Source organism: Peromyscus eremicus, chromosome 8a, assembly GCF_949786415.1.
Source record: "Peromyscus eremicus chromosome 8a, PerEre_H2_v1, whole genome shotgun sequence".
Taxonomy (NCBI): domain Eukaryota; kingdom Metazoa; phylum Chordata; class Mammalia; order Rodentia; family Cricetidae; genus Peromyscus; species Peromyscus eremicus.
The window spans coordinates 3,551,919-3,571,876 of record NC_081423.1 but is presented as its reverse complement, the minus strand read 5'-3'; the positions used below and the strand labels follow the sequence as shown (position 1 = coordinate 3,571,876).

The 19,958-nt window shown below is 47.1% G+C and overlaps 1 protein-coding gene across 1 annotated transcript in view; it reads left to right on the top strand.

The window, feature by feature from the left end:
* The window catches only part of Snx29 (sorting nexin 29), a 477,564-nt gene that overhangs the window by 66,243 nt on the left and 391,363 nt on the right, over positions 1 to 19,958 (top strand). Inside the window, exons 5-8 of the mRNA XM_059269973.1 lie at positions 7,546 to 7,726; positions 10,429 to 10,499; positions 11,564 to 11,812; positions 14,504 to 14,876. Of these exons, the coding sequence (XP_059125956.1) occupies positions 7,546 to 7,726; positions 10,429 to 10,499; positions 11,564 to 11,812; positions 14,504 to 14,876 (874 nt within the window). The remainder of the gene's footprint in view (positions 1 to 7,545; positions 7,727 to 10,428; positions 10,500 to 11,563; positions 11,813 to 14,503; positions 14,877 to 19,958) is intronic.

Sequence of the window (19,958 nt, the reverse complement as noted above, 5' to 3'; positions counted from 1 at the left end):
GAAAAGTTGGGTATGATGGTACATGACTATGATCCAAGCACTCCAAATGCTGAGGCAGAAAGATTGTAAGTCTGAGGTTAGCTACATAAAAGAGTGCCAGGCTGGGTTATTATAAATATAGCAAGTCTCTGGGTTGTTGGGGAGGTAGGTAGAGAAAGAGGGAGGTAGGAGGAAGGAAAGGAGGGAGGGAGGGAGGGAGGGAGGGAGGGAGAGAGAGAGAGAGAGAGAGAGAGAGTTAGACAGTTCAATTTGGTGGTGTATTCCTGTAATTCCAGTACTCAGGAGGTAGAAGCATTAGTCTCAGCTATGTAGTGAATTTGAAGCCAGCCTGGAATATACTAAGTTATACACTAGCCAGGGCTATAGAATCAGACACAGTCTCAAAACAAAACAAAACAGCAGTCAAGAAAAAAAATGTAATTAAGCACTAATACATTAACACATGCCATAATGTTGAGGAATCTTCAAAAGCATTGTACTAAGTCACAGACATACAGAGACCATAGATACCACTGACAGAGGTGCCTGGAATAGTAAAATGTACAGGCAAGAAGTTGAAGTCCCAGAGGCTGGGGAGGGAAAACTGAGGGAGTGATTTAATGAAGGCGGTCCTGTTTGGGATGGTGACGACGTTCTCGAAACAGCACTGCTGGCTGCACAGGACGGAGTCGACAGCTCCGGGACACACACGGAAAATGGCTGACGGGTCGGTGAGACGGCTCAGCTGGTAAACACGCTGCTGTGCAAGCCCGGGGACCTGAGCATGATCCCTGGGGTTCATACGGTGGGAGGAGAGAACTGCCTTTTTCCCCTCTCTTTCCCAGCCAGCTTTCTCAGGCCCTATGCAGAAATATGATCCTCATGTTGGGCGACAAATGTAGCAGGCTTTCTTGGACAGCCAGACCCCAAATCACGACAGAGACTTATTAGTTATGAATGCTTGTCCCAATAGCTCTTATAACTTAATTTAACCTGTTTCTCTTCATCTATCTACCTCATGACTTTTTACCGTCCTTTCTGTATGCTCTACGTTCCTGCTTCCTCAGTGTCTATCTTTTTTGGCTACTGCCTGGCTGGCTGGTTCCTGGCTGCTCCTTGACCCCCAGCTGTCTGCCCCTAGATGGCTGGTTCCCTGCCTGTCCCTCCTCTGCCTAGCTATTGGCCATTCAGCTTTTTATTAGACCAATCAGGTGTCTCAGGCAGGCAAGGTGAGACAGCAACACATCTTTATATAGTTACATGAATATTCTGTTCCACAACAGTGCACCACCATGCCTCATTGAGAACTTATTCTTTTAAGTTGTCATCAACACACACACACACACACACACACACACACACACACACACTCACACACACAGAGTAAAATGTAATAAAAAATAAAAATGGTTAAAATGGTTAATTATGTGTACTTATCATAGATTTATGAAAACAAAAACATATCAAGTTGATGTGCTAGATAGACACATTTTTACTATATGTTGTTCATATTTACACCACAGTCCCTCTGCTCTAGACAGCCTTATGGCCAGTTGGAAGATGGTGAGATGCCAAAGCTGTGGTCCCTTCTTGGGAGTCCTGCAGTGCTGACCATCTCCTGCTCTGACTGGGAGGGTCCTGGGCTGGAGCAGCAATTTCCACCCAGTTCTTGTGCTAGATGAGAGGGGTGTGGATTGCCCCTGCCTTAGTGTGGGTACAGTGTTCGTTCCCACCTGAGTCTGCAGCTGTGGTGTGTCCTCCTTCGTCTAGTGCCCCAGGAGTGACAGACTAGTCCCACTGCTTCTCTCCACGTCTGCTTCCCTGTGGTTTTCTGGGTTTGCTCTTCTTGCCTTTAGATAAGAGGAGTGGCAGAGCTGACTTTGTCCTGCGTCTTTCTTCCTTTTCCAATGTGAATGTGGAGCTCAGAGGTGTGATTACTCCCTGTGACTCTGAGTGAAGTCAGGACTCCGGTGATTCAGAGCCCTTGAGCCAGCTACCCATCTTGTCTAATATATGAGAGCTGCTGCCCTTTCTCCTTAGAGTTGGATGATATATTGCTTCAGTTTGTACAGTGCTTGACCCTGCTCAGTTGAAAGAGACCTGTTGCTCAGTGGCCTGTCTCCCCACACTTCCCAGGCTCTGGAGGAGACCTGTTGCTCAGTGGCCTATCTCCCCACCTCTCAAGCTCTGGAGGAGAGCTGTTGTTCAGTGGCCTGTCTGCCCTTCCCAGACTCTGGAGGAGACCTGTTGCTCAGTGGCCTGTCTCCCCACACCTCCCAGGCTCTGGAGGAGACCTGTTGCTCAGTAGACTGTCTCCCTGCTCCCTTCCTCCCCAGGCTCTGCAGGAGAGCTCTTGCTCAGTGGCATCAAGTCTTGTGTAGATGCTCATCAGATGATCAGAGAACAAACCCTATCTCATTACATCTGGGGAGATGGTTTGCAGGTTAAGAGCATGTCCTTCTCTTGCAGAGGACCCAGCACTCATGTTTGGCAGCTTACAACTCCTTGTAACTCCAGTTCCAGAGGGATTTGACGTCTCTGACTTCTCTGGGCACCTGCATTCACATACACATACCCCTGTGCACACTCATATATATATACACACATACATACATACACATACATTTAAAAAATTATTATCAAAATTAATGTAAAGAATACCCCATGAAGAGCACAAATCTAAAACAGGAGAGGGATGAAGCTGTGTCACAGAGGTGGACACCCGATGTGGTCTGATTATCTCCCAGCTTGTGGGACGTGACATTGCTGGGAGTGGAAGAGTACAGGGTAAGACAGCGTCACAGGGAACCATGTGGGACATGTTTGTCATAGGAAAGAGGGGCGATGCCAGAGCAAAGGGAGGGATGCTGTTGGGGCACCTTTCCGCTAGGCTTTGCTTCAGTGTAATGACGGTCTCCATAGCTGCTCAGTGTTGAACACATTATACAGCAGGCATGTTTGCTGTGGTTGACACTGATTGAGTCAGCTCATAGTCACATTTTATATGTTCTTATTTTGCATTTAGTGTGTGCGTGTGTACGCTTGTATGTGTGCACATGTGTTTGTGCAGGCCAGAGATCATGTCAGGTGTCTTTCTTAGATGCTTTCTGCCTTATTTTTTTGAGAAAGGAGCTTTCACTGAAGCTGGGGCACAGTGATTGGGTTAGAATGACTGACCAGCAGCCCTAGGGATCCTCCTGCCCCTGCTTTCCCAGGGCTGGCATTACAGGTGCACCCCTGTACCCAGGTTCTGCCTGGCCTGAACTCCATATAGACCAGGTTAGCTTTGGCTCACAGTGATCCACCTGCGTCTGCCTTCTAAGTGCTGGAATTAAAGGCATGTGCCACTTTGCCCAGCTGCACCTGGCTTTTTACATGAGATCTGAACTCAAGTCTTCCTCTTGCTCATCAAGCACTTTATTCTCTGTGCCTGTGGAAGATATGACTTCTTGGCATTGCCAGTGAAAGCCAAGGCCTATTAGAAACTGCCCAAAGCTGGTTGGTTCTGTTAGGCAGCTGCAAACAGGGCCCCCAGACAGCTCACTTTGGGACCCCTTCCTGGTTCTCTTCTTGTGGCAGCTGGCTTCAATGCTTGGAGAAGTGGAAGCCTGGTATGCTTCTGGAACTTACCCCAGGTTTCAGAGCAGATCAGTATAGATTTCCAAATTAAATTATGGCCATTGCTTGCATTAAACGGCAGGTGAGTTGCACTTTAAATAGACTACATTAATTCTGAAGTGAAGCCCTGCTGGGATAATCCTTATCATCAGTGGCATCCCTGACAGGCTTGAAAAAGATCCTCGTAGTAAGCAATTTGCAAACTCTAAAGGTGAAAAAACTCTACAGTAAAGTGCTACTGGTGATCAAGGTCAGAGGGAGGTCACAGCAGTTTCTGAGAAGACAGGATGGGAATGAGAGTCACTTGCTGGTCGAGGGCAATGTGCTCCCCAGAGTCCCCTGTTCTGGTGTCAGAATGTAACTTTTCTTGGACATGAACAAATGTCTTTTCATGGCAGATAGGGCACTGACAACAGGCCAAGAATGACTCCACTTAAGTCTAGTTTGATGACCTGTGTGTTTATTGGTTACTTAGAGAGGCATGGCTGACTCAGGGCAGCATGGGTGACGACTCCACCAAGCTGCATGCTGGGGCTTTCTGTCCAACGTGCTGGATCTCTACCCAAGAGTCTCCTCTCCTCAGCCTTCGCTGCCTTATAACTTTGAATGGGGCCTCGGGAATCCTGAAACTTTCAGGAACTTCCTAAGCTTCATAGTTTCAGAGCCTCCCCCGCTCCGGAGAGGATGGCTTAGTTCCCAGGAAAAAGCAGAGGCAGAGAAGGGGCTGCAGCCTCTTCTGTGTGGCTGAACAATCTGGTGAGTTTGCCGTGTGAGGGCCAAGGGTGAACTGGGCTTTTTCATTCATCCTGGGAAGTTTAGTCTGAAAAATGAAGCCAGTGATATGGTTCAGCTGTAAGGTCCTGTCACCTCGCCTGACAACCTGAGGTCAGCCTCTGGGACCCGGTGGTGGAAAGAGAGCTGACTCTTGCAAGTCGTCCTCTGACCTTTGCCCATGTCTTATGATGGACTCACATGTTACATGAAATAAGTAACAAAGTTGAAAGACCTGGGAGGGTGGCTGGGTCCCCAGATACCCACACATTCATACATACACAGCTGCTGCTGACCCAGAAAGGGAGAGAGAGGCTACACAGTACCTCTTCTTAGCCATGGGTGTTGGTCATCTTGTGTCAGGCTGCCATTGTTGGGCGGTCGTCTCGGGCTTTGTGCTCAACACTCTACCCTTTTCTCCAGTTAGCCTGTAATCCCAGGCCACCTATTCTGTACTCATGGGAGAAGAATCTGAGATTTTGCATGGCTCTGTGGCCACATAACTGAATGCTCTTGTCACCTGTTTGTCCTGTGTGCTGGACTAAATGTTCCTTAGAGATGAGGCTCACTAGAATGACACTTAGCCTGGATCAGTTGAACTGGAGTAGTAGAGGGAGTTTCTTAATCTGGGTTTAGTTTTTGGAGCTGTGCATCTTTCCTTCTTCTGGAAGGAAACCTCAATGTCTTTAATGTTCTGAGAGGGGTCTGCGAACCTGTTTGGCTCTGCTCCATGTAGAAATCAAGCAGCTGTGAACATGCTCACTTTTTTTTTTGTAGATGTAATTCTGAACAGTTTTATGAAATAAGAAACACAGAGCCAAATGCAGAGTTAAAAGCCCAGGAGGTCAGAGCAGCAGCCAGGAGCTAAGACCAAAACGGCCTTCTTACCCCTCGCTGCCGCTGTCGTCCTTCCTCTCAGAAAGAGCGAACATGCTCATTTTTGACGGCGGCCGAGGCAAACGTGATCTCAGTGGCTTGTGTTTGGCACTGCACTCGTGCCCACCTCTGCAGCTTATTAACATTTGCATCACTAGGTGAGGCTCGTCCAAGCCTTGCCTTTGAACGACGTGGCCTTGGTTTGAGTGAGGTCAGTTATGAAATGTTTGGCAGTGGCTGGTGCACAGTTAATACTCAAGAGCCCAGCTGTCATTGCAGTATTGACAATAGCATGAAGAAGTGTCGATAAGCCCATGTTGTAAAGAAAAGTGATCACAAGATGAGGTACACACTAGAATTTCAACTCCCAAATAATTTGTACATGTGGATAAGAAAGGTAGACTTGAAGAGATGTCAGTAAGAATGACTGTCTGTGGCTTAACAAACCTCATTTAGCCTTCCAGTAACCCTAAATTTGTTCCTGTCCTTATATCAAGTAGTTCACCATTTGGGAAGCTCTCCTGAGGATCTAGAAACAAGGGTGATTATTCATGATCAAGGATGTTCTTTGTTGTGTGAGGGGAAGCAGCAGTGGAGTGTACTCTTTGTAATTAAGATAGAGCTAAATTATATCCCAGCAGGAAGCTGCCAAAAATCACGGTCAGCGTTCAGAAGACTGGGTGAGTAAGTAACAACGCAAAATTGTTCTGAGGCCTTTTGAATCTGGAAAATGTTCATGATTTAGAAGAAACTGAATCAAGATATGGAATTATGCCTTGTAAATATGTACAGTATTAATGTCAACCATCTCTTTAAAAGTTAGCCTATAAGTACTGTTTATAATTTCTTTGGTCAGAAGCATTTGGACTAAGTCATGTCATCTGGGTCAGGATTTTCTTCAGTACCATTTAGCAAACCAACTGTCTTTAGTCTGTGCAAGTAGCAAAGAATTTACAGAATGCAGCTTCACTGTTAAATTTCACCAAGGGCTCCGTATTACTCTTCTGGAACCCAGACCAGCAAGAATAGAGAGGAAAAGCACGAAGGTGATTCAGTTCTCTTAAATTAGTTGAATCTACTAAAGGTAATGTCTGCGTCTCAGCCCTCTGCCGTCAGCAGTGTTCAGACTGCTGTGTGTGCTTATTTGTGGAGCAGCTGAATGAAATCGGGCAGCTCAAGTCTCCAGCTCCTTGTGCCTCCTAAGTAAAACAAAACAAAACCAAACCCCAAACCAACCGACCAAACAAAAACAAAGTAAGTTGTTATAAATTGACTTTCAGAAAAGTAGAAACTGCCCTGTGTAAAGAAATGGCGCTCCCCACCCCAAGCACATGTCAGTCACGTTGTGTGAAGCAGAAAAGGAAGAATTGCTTTGCATGGTCTCACTTGAGATGGTCTCATTCGAACTGGTGCAAGAATCTTGACTTTCTATTTTACATTTGGAAACATCAAATAAATGTTTTTTATGGAAACATAAAAAAGACACAATTATATGTATATAGGCATACAATAATACACTATATAATGTACTTTTTTGTGGTTGTTGAGATGGGATCTTGCTATGTTGCCCAGGCTAGCTTTGAACACTTTGGCTCAAGCCACACTCTTGCCTCAGCTTCCTGACTAGGCAGCACTGCAGGTGCATGACGCTGTGTATGGCTTAAAGAGATTTATTCTGGTAGTCCTGGAGCTGCAACTCCAAGGTCAGCCTCACTGGCTAACATGTCAGGATGACAGTGGCAGGCTGGTCCTGTGGATACTGCAGGGTTGCAGCCAATCTCACTTCTCCCAGCTTCTGCTGGCTGCCGGCTGCCGGCTGCCGGCATTCTTTGGAAGCGGCCACATCGTTCTGATCTTTGCTTCCCTAGTCACATGGCCTACTTTCCTGTGGGTCAGTTTCTCTGTCTTCTTGTGAAGACACTTATTAATATGTTGTGTCCACGGGAATTGACAGAATCAGAGTTGATAACACACCTTGGCTGCTTCAGGCTGCATTCACAGGTTCCAGAGACTAGGGTGTAGTTATGTTGGGGACATAATTTAGCTGCCACAAATGTTGATTTTTGTATAGAAAAAGGTGCAAGAAAAAAAGACTGGCACAAAGGTTTTGAAAATGTTTAACTAGGAATGGTAGTCTCAGGGTGGGAGGGCCTGAGGTCTGTCTACTTTTGATTATTGCTTTGTTGTACCTCATCTTTGCTAAGGAAGTAATGCCATTTACCCCCCATGAGGTTGCCTGGTGATCATTGCTGTGCAGATGGGGGTGTGCAGGCTCAGTGACAGATGCTGCTCTCTCCGCAGAGCCCGTGTTCTGGTTCTACGTGAAGGAGGTCCTCAACAAGCATGAGCTGCAGCGCTTCCACTCCCTGCATCACATCACTGCAGACGTGGGCCGAGGCCGGGCCTGGCTGCGCTGTGCCCTCAACGAGCACTCCCTTGAGCGCTACCTGCACATGCTCCTGGCTGACCGCGCCAGGCTCAGGTACCCAGAAGGACGGCCCTGGGCACGGTGGAAGAACCTGGAGACAGAGGAGAGGGGACCTCCTCACCACAGCCCTGCTAGCCACTCCCTCGGTGGGAGAACCAGTGCCACAGTGGTTAGGAGGGCTCTGTGTGGCACCCACATAGCCAACACTCCATCAGTGCTTGCGGGATCAGGGCGTAGCTATTGTTGGAGGACGCCGACTGCCCTCACTCCATGGAGTTTTAATTTGGGGTTCTTCAGTGTATTCAATCCCAAACTGACCAAAGATATGGAAGCTTTGTTTGTTCTTTTGTTTATTTTGAGACAAGGTCTCACACATAGTCTAGGTTGGCCTAGAACTCATGTGTAGCCAGGCTGGCCTGTTTCTCTACTGCTGGGACTAGGCCTGCGCAGAATGAGAGACATTCAGGAAGGAAGTGTTCTGTTTTTATTAAAAGCTCATTTTCGCATTTTTTTTTCCGTGACCATAAAGTTTACTCAAGTAGTGTAGGTCAGGCTGGGTTGTTGAGGCAACACTTGAGAAGCCGCTTGGTCTGAGCTGGTCACTTCATGCTCTCTTCTGAAGCCCAGGCTGCCTGGCGCAGGGGAAAAGGGATTGCTGTTGAAGGAAGCACTGAATGGCTAGGCTCCTGACCCCAGAGGTGCCTCCACTCCTGACTCACTAGCAGGGAGGGTCCCATGGCCACACCCACAGTTCAGCAGCCGGGGGAGGTATGGCTAGCCCTCAACAATGGGAAGAGGTCACTAAACAGAGCCAAAGCTGGTGTAGCCAACCAGCTCCTTGGAAACATTGGTAACTGCTGCAGAAACTACTGGCTTAAAAACTAAATCACTCATAACATACACAGAGATAATCCTCGCTTGGTGGGATTTCCCTTGTCACAGTGTCTTTTGCTCTAGCTTTAGCAGTTAGTTTTCCTGTAAGGATAGTAGACTAGACACAGTTTATGTCATCCGATGACCGAGGGGCCTTGGTCAATCCTCTCTGGCACCTTGAGTAACTTCCATGTTAGCAGGATCTAGATGTGACACTCAGATTTCATTAATGCAGTGAGCCGGCTTCTCATCTTCACTCTGACAGTCCCTCGATTTCAGTTTTGCCAGTTGTTTGCAGGCGCAGGTCTCCCTTTGGGCATCTGCAGTCTTGTTCCCGCACCCATCCCTTCTCTCTGCTTTACTCTTTTCTTTACTGGAAATCAGACTCAGGTACTGGTGCATGCTAGACAGATGCACCACCCATGCTGCCCCACTGGCCCACAATGTTTCTTCTACCGGTGGTTCTGTGGGTACTCTGGGATTGTTCTTAAAAACACTCTTGGGTCAGCGAGGTGGCTTTCAGTGGGTAAAAGCTCTTGCTGAGCACACAGGCATGGAACCCCGAGTCCAGCCCCCAGATTCCATGAGTCCTATGGTGGAAGGAGAGAGAACTGACCCCTGAAAATTGTTGGTGGACCTCTACCAGTGTGCCTGGAATTCACACACATCCTGCATACACATATGCACACAAAAATAAAAATAAAACACAAGAAAAAAGATAATTAAAAGTCAGTAACAATAATCCATGTAAGAAGAGTTAACACAGTGGTACATGTCCCAATGATAAGGAGGCAGAGGCAGGCAGATCCCTGGGGAGTCATTCGCCAGCCAGCCTAGCCTACTTGATCTCTAGGACAGTGAAAGACCCTGTCTCAAAAAAGGTGATGGATCCTGAGAAATTACACTGGAGGTTGTTCTCTGGCCTCCACATGCAAGCATATTCATGGACACGGACACACACACACACACACACACACACACACACACACACCACTCCAGATTCATTTACATGTATGAAAGCTAGTTCAGATTTTCACATGATCCCAGTTTGTTGTGGAATTGGGTGCAGTCAAAATGCTAGCTTGACTTGTGGTTTGTCAATGTCCCTTTGTGCCCGCCCCCAATGTTGTAGTCAGTCACATCAGCAACTAGTTTTTCCCATCTCTTGCTGAACTGCAGGCCACTCAGCACTGAATTAATGTTATTGAAACTGCACTTAGAATTCTGTTAGTTGGCACCGAGGACTCTGGTGGTTTATTGGTTAACAGAACATATAAAGTGCTTGGAAATTGGACTTGGGAGACCTCCTTTTAAGCCCTGCTGTGCCATTGATTGGCTAGATTGCCTTGCCTACCCCTGACCTTCCCAGCTGCTACTGAAATTCACAGGGGCCTTTTACACTCTTAGTCCTTTCCATGGCCAACTTGGAGTTTGGGTTTGTAGCCCAGCAGTTTTTATAAGTGGATGCCCTAGTTGATGGAGCCCTGTAGTTCTATAATTGCTTCTGATCATTTCTTCTTGTCTTAGCCAATTGGGTGAGCCCTGTTGGTGAGCTTGGACTTTCTGTCGCTAGAGTACCTTGTTGAGTGGAATCCATCCCTCTGTTCTCTTCAACTTTGCTTCTTTATAAATATATTTGCATATGTCTATTTAGGTCCTCTAAAGCTCAAGGTCTCAGGGGACCAAGAAGGAAGTTGTAGGATCTGCGCATTCAGACCTTTGTTTCTAGTGAAAAGTTTCAAAGTGGAGAGGGACAAGATTCCCTCTGGGCGACCCACCAGGCCTGGTGTTTCCAGGGAGCCATCAGTGGCATCATTGGCCAGTGTATGAATGCCAAGAACTACCCTTCTTTAAGAGTTTCCCTCTTCTCTTTGCTTTTGCAGCACATTCTATGAAGACTGGTCTTTTGTGATGGATGAAGAAAGGTCCAGCATGCTCCCTACCATGGCAGCTGGTAAGCCTGGTGGAGGCGGGGTGATGAACCGAGATGCTTGGTGAGCAGAGAGGTTCTGGGAGTGGATTTATTGCCCAAGGGGATGCTGTGATGTTCTGTGTCCTCCTGCTTTGAAGCATCACTGTTGTTTGTTTAAGCTGGGGCCATTTATCTAGAATTTGAAACATGAGGTTGAAGGATTTAGCTTGTGGCCTGCCAGGTGAACTGTAAAGAACTGGGGATTGTATTGGCAGACTGCCTTGACCCCTGGTTCTGCATGTCGGTTGAATCCTATCAGCTCTGTTACCTCCTCTTTCCTCCTTGGTGAGGTGAGAATGCTCTTAGATGTTCAGTCACCTTTTCAGGGCTTTAAGAGAGCCATAGAAAAGAAAAGGCCATGTATGTGGCTTATCAGCATGAAGCAAGGCCCTGGATTGATGTATTGTGGCTTGAGAAATCCTTTGCTGCTTCACTGTCCCTTCAAGGGTGATAAATGTGATAGTTTGTCTTTCTTCCAAATTCTTTATTGTTCCGTTTACATTATTTTTCTTCTAAAACCTGACATTAAGTCAACATACTGAGGGTCATGTTAGTCTCATCTAGGGACGGGAAAGTCAGGCTTTGGCTATGGTTTTCTTTATAGGCCATAGGATGCCAGTGTCAGTCTTGGATAAGGCAGTTGTAATGGTGTTCTTGGTGTACACTGAGCTCTCTGAGGTTTCGGTGGGTGAGATCTTTAGTGCTCACGATCCTGAGAGGGTCACTGCTGTGGCCATTGTGCAGGTAAAAAAACTAGAGCTCAGGGAGGTTGCAAGTTGCTTGACCAAGGCTATTCTGAGGCTCAGCTCAGGCAGCCTCTCTCCAGAACTTCTGCCACTGTCTTCTCCTGGGTGGTTCTTGTTTCCGTTTGTCTTCCTGACATTCAGGGATGGAAGGTGGAAAGACCGTTGACGTGAGCGTCTGTCTGCCAATGCCAGGTGCTGAAGATGAGGTCTGTCCTCTTGTGTCCCTTACTCTTGTTGCTGATGTTGGAGGTGTGAATGCATGGCAGCATGCACTGCAACCCTGCCCCCTTTTTTCTGCAGGTCTGAACTCCATACTCTTTGCAATTAACATTGACAACAAGGATTTGAATGGGCAGAGCAAATTTGTTCCCACTGTCTCCGACCTCTTAAAGGAGTCTACACAGAATATGACGTCTTTGCTGAAGGAGTCCACGCAGGGCATGAGCAGCCTTCTCAGGGAGATCACAGCATCCTCTGCTGTCTCTATTCTCATCAAGCCGGAGCAGGAGACTGACCCTCTGCCTGTCATATCCAAGAACGTCCATGTTGGTGAGCCAGAAGGGGCCCTCGAGGTGGCACAGTAGGGCCAGTTAAAAGGAAAGGAGAGTGGGGCTGAGAGGAACACACCTTGATGTTGTCACTGTCCTCTGGGGGGCAAAGTATATGGTGTTCCGTTTTGTCATCGTTCACTGTGAGGGGGACCCAACAGAAAGGGTAGGAAAGCAAACAGCCAGTCCTGCGGAGCCAGATGGGTCTTCTTCCACCACTGATTTCTTCTCCTGCTTGTGTTATTGGTGCTCAGCCGTGAGCCGAGACTCTGCTAGCATCCTGCTTAGTCTTCTTGGGGATGGATGGGCAGGGGTGATATTTAAAAACCAATGACACAGGCAACTTACTGTTCTTGTATTAGGAGATGAAAGAGAATGCTTTTGGCCTTGACTGTATTGGGAGGATGCTATTTAAGTAGTGGCCTGAGGGTAGAGGGTAGCTCTGAGCTTTGACTATGAGCAGGCAAGGGGAAATTGGTTCAGTTAAGTTTGCCAGAAGTTGATGATACCCTTAGAGCATTTGGAGTTGTTAGCGAGTTGCTATATAGTAGAAACCAAAATTTGTGGTTAAATACTGATCCCTGTCTTCCCACATCCCTTAAGGCAGTAGTCATGGCCATCCCTTTGAAAAAAAATTTTAAAAGTATTTATTTATTTGTTTTGTATGGAAGATTATACACCCTAGGCACTAGGTACAAGGTGCTCTACTACTCAGCTATATCCCTAGCGTTTCTTCCTTCTTGCTTTCGAGACAAGGTCTTATTATATTGTTAGGGGTGGCTGTGAACTGAATCTGTAGCCCTTGCTGGTCTTAAACTTGGATCTTTCTGCTTTAGCTCCTGAGCAGTAGGATTATATATAACCTTGATCCACCAGGCTCCATTTTTCGAATTCTATTTTGTCTGTCTATCTATTTCTATCTGTCCGTCTGTCTTTGTGTACCTGTGTTTGTGCATTTTGTGTGCACATGTATGTAAGTGCAAAGGTCAGAGGTCAGTGTGGGACATCTTCATCTATAGCTGTACACCTTGTTTTTGTTTTGAGGCAGTCTCTCAGCTGAACCCAGAGGTCACCAATTGGCTAGACTGGGTGGCCACTGAGCTCCAGGGATCAGCTTGTTTCAGCCCTCCCAGGGCTGGGGTTCCAGGTGAACACCACCAGGCCCAGCTTTCCCCCAGGGCTGGGGTCCAAACTCAAGTCCTCCTGCTTGTGCAGCAGGAGCTTCGCCTCCTGAGCCACCTCCGCAGCCCTCCCTTGAGAACTTTTCTTCTTATCCTTTTTTAAAAAAGAATGTTTCATTTATTCTTTGACAGTTTCATACTTGTGTGCGATGTGTTGATATCATGTCTACCTCCCACCTTCTCCTAACATTTCCCCTTCCCACCTTCATGTCCTCTTTATGTATCAAATCTCGAGGAGTCCAATTGGTGCTGCCCACATGAGCATGGGTGTGGGGCCGTCCATTGGAGGATAGGCAACTTAGCAGCCACAGGCCCCTGAAGGAAATTCACTCCCTTCCCCAGTGGCCATCAACGACAGTTGATGTAGCTCCTCAGACAGGGTAAGGCCTCTTGACCCCCTCCTCTGCCATGCCTGAGTGTTGACTGGCTTGGTCTTGTGCAGTGAACACAGCTGTGTGAGTTCAGTAATACGACAGCCTACCATGTGTGGCAGACATCATTTCATAGCACTCCTCCCTGCCTTCTGGATCCCTTTTCCATGATGTTCTCTGAGCCTTGCTGGAGTGGGGTGGGTTTGATAAAGATCTCACATTTAGGGCTCAGCACTCACGGTTGCTTATTCTCAGCACTTTGACCAGTTATAAGTCTCTGCATTAAATACTGCCAGTACAAAAGGAAACTTCTCTGACCTTATGGGCATCATTATGGGCATCATTGACCTATAGGTATAAACATAAATATTTGACCACATGAGCTTTAGGAAAAGAACAGTGGTAGGTTCTGCCTCCGATGCCTCTGTCCTCCCCAGTGTGTGCTGCTCTTCCAGAGGACCTGAGTTTGGCTCCTAGCATCCGTGTCTCACAACTGCCTCTAACTCCAGCTCCAAAGGATATGCACACATTGTACACACACACACACAAAAAAAACAAAAAAACAAAAAAAAACCAAAAAACAAAAAACAAAAACAAAAAAAACAACCCACCACCACCACCAAAAAAACTAAAAAATGCCCAGCAGTAGATGGCCCACATAAAACAAACTCAGTGGTGTTTTTGAAGAATTAATGCTTTGTCTGGGCTTTTTTTTTTTAAAGTCTTACAAGTCTTTTGCTGCTTATATATTATGGTTTCTGATTTTGTGTCTTTATGGGTTTTATGTGTGTGTGAATGTGTGTGTCTGCATCTGTTTCTTGTGCTTTTTCTGTTTGTTTGTTTTATTCTGGTTTGTTTTTATTTTATTATTAGATACCTGTTTGTTTTCTAGTGAGAGAGAGAGAAAGAAAGGGTGTGGATTTGAGTGGGTGGGGAAGTGGGGAGGATCTGGGAGGATCTGGGGGAAACTATATTCAGAGTTTATTGTATGAAAAAAACTATTAAAAAATATAACCAGAAAACCCCAACAAAATCTAATTTAGTCTTAGTTTATTCTTGGTGTGATGATAGGCTTTGCTGCCCCGCGGGAGCCTAGCTTGGCCTTCCTTCCGTCTACTGCCACAGCTCTTCTTTTGCCAGATGCCAGATGTAAAAGGGAGAGGAGGAGGAGGAAGAAGGTAACCAACATTGTCTCTTTTGATGATGATGAGGAGGAACAGAGCATTGGGGACACTTTAAAAAAGATGCCTGGGACCGCAGAAAGCTCGGAGGAGAACTCTGACCGCTCCTCCATCAACATCATGTCAACCTTTGAAAGCCCGTTTGGGCCAAATTCCAATGGGAGCCAGAGCAGCAATTCATGGAAAATTGATTCTGTATCTTTGAATGGGGAGTTGGGCTACCAGAAGCTTGATGTGAAAAGCATTGATGATGATGTGGATGAAAATGAGGAGGATGTGTACAGGAACCCAGCAGGAAGGAAGCACACGGGCCACTCTGAGTCACCAGACAAGTAAGTTCCACTTGAGCTCCTGAAGAGGGAGTCATGTCAGCCATTTTCTAGGAAGTGAGTGAATGGAGTGAGTTTTGGGCGGGTGAAATGGCCCAGTGGGTAAAGCCCTTGCTGTGCGACCCTGGCCTGACGACCTGAGTTCCGATCTCCAGCATCCCAGCTGGGTGCAGTGGAGCAGGAACGTGTTATCACTATGCTCCCAGAGGGAGATGGGCGTGGAAGCTTTAAGTTGGGTAGCCTGGCATACATAACAGGGTAGAACAAGAGATCCTGCCTCAAGCATGGTAGGACAGGTTGGACACATGAACTTGAACTCTAACATGCACCAAGGCATGTGTCCATACACAGTTGCTCACATGAATGTGGACATACAAACATGCACAGACACAGTATGTATAAAAATAGTGCAATTTTTGTATTTCTTTGGGGGGCATTATTCATTCTTTAGATCTTTATGACCTTGCCCTGCTGAGAATTAAGGAAACAGTCTATATAAATGGACTTAATGCAAAATTAGCATCAAAATGTGTACCTTGAAATTTTTGCTTAAACATAAGGCTGTGGCTTTCACGAACTGGGGTTTCCTCTGTCTCTAACTTGCCACTAGCATGGGAAGCTCAGGAGGAAAGTAGAGTTGATCTTCAGAGCCTAAGGGAAGAGATAACTGTCCTGTGTGACAAAAAGACTGCACCTAAGAACTGTGACAGGGCTGATGACATGACTCCATTGGTAGAATGTTTGACTGGCATGCAGAGTCCTGGGTTTGTGCTCCAGCTCTGCATAAACTGGGAGTGGTGCTGGATATCTATCATCAGAACACCTGTGGGTGGGGCATGGAGGCAAGAGGAACAGATGTTCAAGGCCGTCTTCAGCTACATAGGGAGTTCAAGGTCAGTACCTGGACCAAGTGAGACTATCTCAAAAAGCAGAACACTGTTTTAGGTTAGTGAGTATCACTTCGGGTTCGCAGCATGAAAGAACAGGGTTCCATGGAGTTGAGATTTGGCTGAGTGCTTGGCCAAGCTCAGGATTAGGTAGCTGCTTCCCAGAGCTCAGTCTGTCTGCACTTGCTGCCTTAACTGGGTGGGATGTAGATTTAAATCCGTGGAGGCTATGGTACGGCCTCATGGGAAGTGGCCAGTGTAGACCTTGCCTGCAAAGTAACCTGGGCTCTCGGATACTCACTGTGTATCTTTTCTTGGAACAAGTTCTTTTCCTTCCCAGTCTCTGTCACATCTGAGACCTGAGCCAGTGGTAGCATCCACTTGTAGGGGTGTTGCAGAGCCTAGCCACATGATGTCTGAGGCCTTTGACACACACGCTAAGTGATGTCCACGGGCCAACTGCTGCCGCTGCTCTTCACAGTTCTGTTTACTCCTGCTTTTACAGTCACACAGGCAATTAAGACTTGTTCTTTTAAGCTCTAGAGTGCTGATGGGACTGGTCATGGCTGACTTTCCTCTGATAAATGGCATGAACATGTGTGGAGTGTCTTTCTGTGGGGCTGAAATGCCATAGTGCTCTGAATATCCACAGATGCCTCCAGTGCTGGCTTCTGATGTTCATGTTTGTGTAATGTCAACTTCTTTTTTATTTCTCTGGAGAGTATGGCTGTTTAAAAAGTTTTGGGGCTGGAGAGAGTACTCAGCAGATAATCATACTTGTTGCTCTTGCAGAGGACCCAAGCTGGATTTCCAGCCCCAACATGGTGAGTCACAGCCATCTGTAAGACTAGTCCCAGGGGATCTGATACCCTCCTCTGGCCTCCGTAGGTACCAGGCACCATAGTTAAGATTCTGATCCTGCCCCTTGGGACCACCCTGTGTCCTGATGTAAAAGTCTCTTTTTAAGGAAAAACTCCGCCCATTTCTCTCTCTTTTCTGTCTTCCGCTTCACTCCCACAAGGTGTGTGCCTCTCTCTCTCTCTCTCTCTCTCTCTCTCTCTCTCTCTCTCTCTCTCTCTCTCTCTCTCTCTCTCCTTTTTCTGTCCCTCTGCCTCTCTATCTCTTTATTATAATAAACTCTCCACGTGGATGCATTGTCTGGGTTGTGTATCACTGGCCGCTGCTGCCGCCTAGCCCTGCATGGTGTGCGTCTGCCCAGCCTACAGCTGCATCTGCCCAGCATGTTTCCCTGCACATGTGGGATACCCTTGGGGTCCCTACCCCCTCCCACCCAATAATAATATATCATAACAATCATGCATGGGATGCACATACACACATGCAGGCAAAACATTTATATATATAAAATAAAAAAAAATCTAAAAATTTAAAAGGTTTTGCTCTCATTCACGTATGTGCATTGACCATCCCACCATGTGGTCATTTGTGATGTTCTCCATGCTACAGTGTACAGATGAAAGAAAATTCCACAGAATTGAGATTTAGCAAAGAGGTTGGCCATGCAGGGAGTTGGGAGTCACATATGCTGCTCCCCAGAGCTTCATATTTTCCATGTTAATACATAATCCAGTTGTTTTATGTGATGTCACCTTTCCTGGCCCATGAGATGCCCAGGTTAAATCCTTGTTTCTGGAATCTGGGAGAGTACTTGGGCTGAGATCAGTGTTTGGATGGGCTGACTTAATGACAGGGTTTCCTCTCAAGCATGGGTAGCATCAGCCAGAACCTGACAGGAGCAGAGGAGCCTGAGGAAGCAAACGGGGAGCTTCCTTCATGCCTGAGAGCTGGAGCTGGGCTGTCAGTCTTTTCCTGCCCATGGACAGGGTTCACGCTGGCTCTCCTGCTTCTCAGAAGCACGCCACTGACTTTCCTGGGCGTCAGCTCCAGGACGAAGAGTGTAGGACTTCGCAGCTTTTTCAGACTCACAAAGCAGCACCTCCTCAGAGTCTAAGTGCACCTCCTCAGACCTCTCACTGGTTCTGTTTCTCTGCCAAACTCTCACTTGCTAAATGGTTCTGTCACTGTTGAGTATTTTGGTTGTTCACTTTTGTTGTTATTTTGGGGGCAGCGTATCTGGATGTAGCCCAGGTTGGCCTTTGACACATGATCCGGCCTTGTTCTCTGGAATGCCTTATGTATAAGGCTATTTTCCACTCCCAAACTATTTGTTAGAGTCATTTCTAAGCAGCATCATTCATGTTCACAAGCTGTGGATACTCTTTTGTTTGTTTGTTTTGTTTTTTGAGACAGGGTTTCTCTGTGTAGCTTTGGAGCCTTTCCTGGAACTTGCTCTGTAGACCAGGCTGGCCTCCAACTCACAGAGACCCACTTGCCTCTGCCTCCCGAGTGCTGGAATTAAAGGAGTGTGTCACCACCACCCGGCAAGCTGTTTTGAGCCCGGGAGCAAAGTCTGTGACCTCTTGTATTAGTCATAGTTCACCCGAGAAACAGCTGGTGGTGTGTGTGTGTGTTTTCCTCGATTACTTACCTTTATTTATGCATGTATGTCAACATCTCTTTGTTTGTTTATTTATTTATTTATTTTGAGACAGGGTGTCATGTAGCCCAGGCTGGCCTGGAACTAAGGCTGGCCTGAGTCTCTGCTTCTCAAGTGCTGAGATTCTGATATGCATCACTATGCTTGTCCCTCCTCTTTTTCCTTTCTCCTGATTTGGAGAATTGGCACACGGGATTGTGGGGATGCAGTTAGTTTAAGTCTGCAGGTAGATTGGTAGCAGAAGAGTTGCAGCTCAAGCCCAGAGGCAGTTTGCTTTAGAGTTCCTTTTTGTTTTCTGTTGAGGTTGGGTGTTTCTGTATTGCAGCATCTGCTGTTTGGCTGAGGCCCATGTAGTCCAACATGATAATCTGTTTAACTAAAAATCCACTGATGTAAATGTTAACCTGTAAAAAAAAACCCTCATAGCAACTTCTAGTGTAATATTTGACCAAATATCTGACAAAGTTGCCCAGCCAAGTCGGCTCATGCAATTAGTCATTGAAACTGCCTTTAGTTCTGTGAGGGCTTGGGAATGCCACCGCATTCTGTGGCTCTGTAGGTGAGTGCGTGTGACTCAGTGCCTTAGACCCAGTCATTTATCTTCCTACCTCTGGTGCCATGGAGTGCAGCTTGGAGGGGAGGCAAGCTTGTAAGCCAGGGTAGCTGCTGGCATTGTGATGTGTAAAAGGCACAGAGCAGTGCTGGGTGACCTTGGGAGACTGGGCCTCCATGGACCATGGACAGACTCTCGCTGGTGTCCAGGGGCATCTTGATTGAAGAGTCTACAGAGCTAACTGGGGAGGAGCTGAGCAGTGATGAGCGGCTTATTGAGTAATACTGGACTTTTGATTTAAGCTTGTAGTCACAGGAGAGGTCTAGAGTCTGCACATGGCAGTCATGTGGGGGAGTGTGGCCAGGCCCGGGGGCTCAGGGAGGCTTGCCACTGCTTCTGGCAGAATCTGATGCTTGCTTGTTTTTAGGATGAGGTGGTGGCCCAAATTTGGGCTTTCTGTTTGCTGGTAATTTAACCAATTCTTTGGTGCCTGATGCCTCTTTACCCAGTATCTGTCACAAACATTGGCTTTGCTTTTTGTTTTTCTTCAGAATAGGCAATTGCTTTATTATGGAAAAGAGTTTTTCAATCATCTTGTATGTGCTGTGATACCAGTAAGGAAGTGAGTCTGGAGGGGCCTTGGGGTAACTCAGAGAGTTACAAGTGTGAACCCGTGCCCATCTAGTGACTAAGCACCCTGATCTTCATACCTCCTAGTAGTCTGCAGCAAGAGCAGGATGAGCAGTGAGCCCCAACTTGTCCACCCAGTGCCTGCGAGGGCCAGGCTGGCTCCATGGACACCTCCCCACCCCCACCCCCGCCCATTCCAGCCCCAAACATGCACCTGCACAGTCCGGCAGGAAGGCTGTGTATGAGGGCTGCTGATGCCCGGGGCAGAAGATGGTCAACAAAATATCTGGACCTGGGTACAGAATCTGCCCCGAGGACATTGTCTCAACTCTGGAAGAGCTGAGCAGCGAGATTCCAAAGCACTTGTTCAGAGACCAGAACACCTGGTCTGACCTGCATGTGCACCAGGCGTTAACCTGTGGGGTGGGAGGGGTGGGGTGTGGGTGTGGGTGGCTGGGGGTGGGATGGAGTGGGGGGTGTTTGTCCTCATGGGCTCA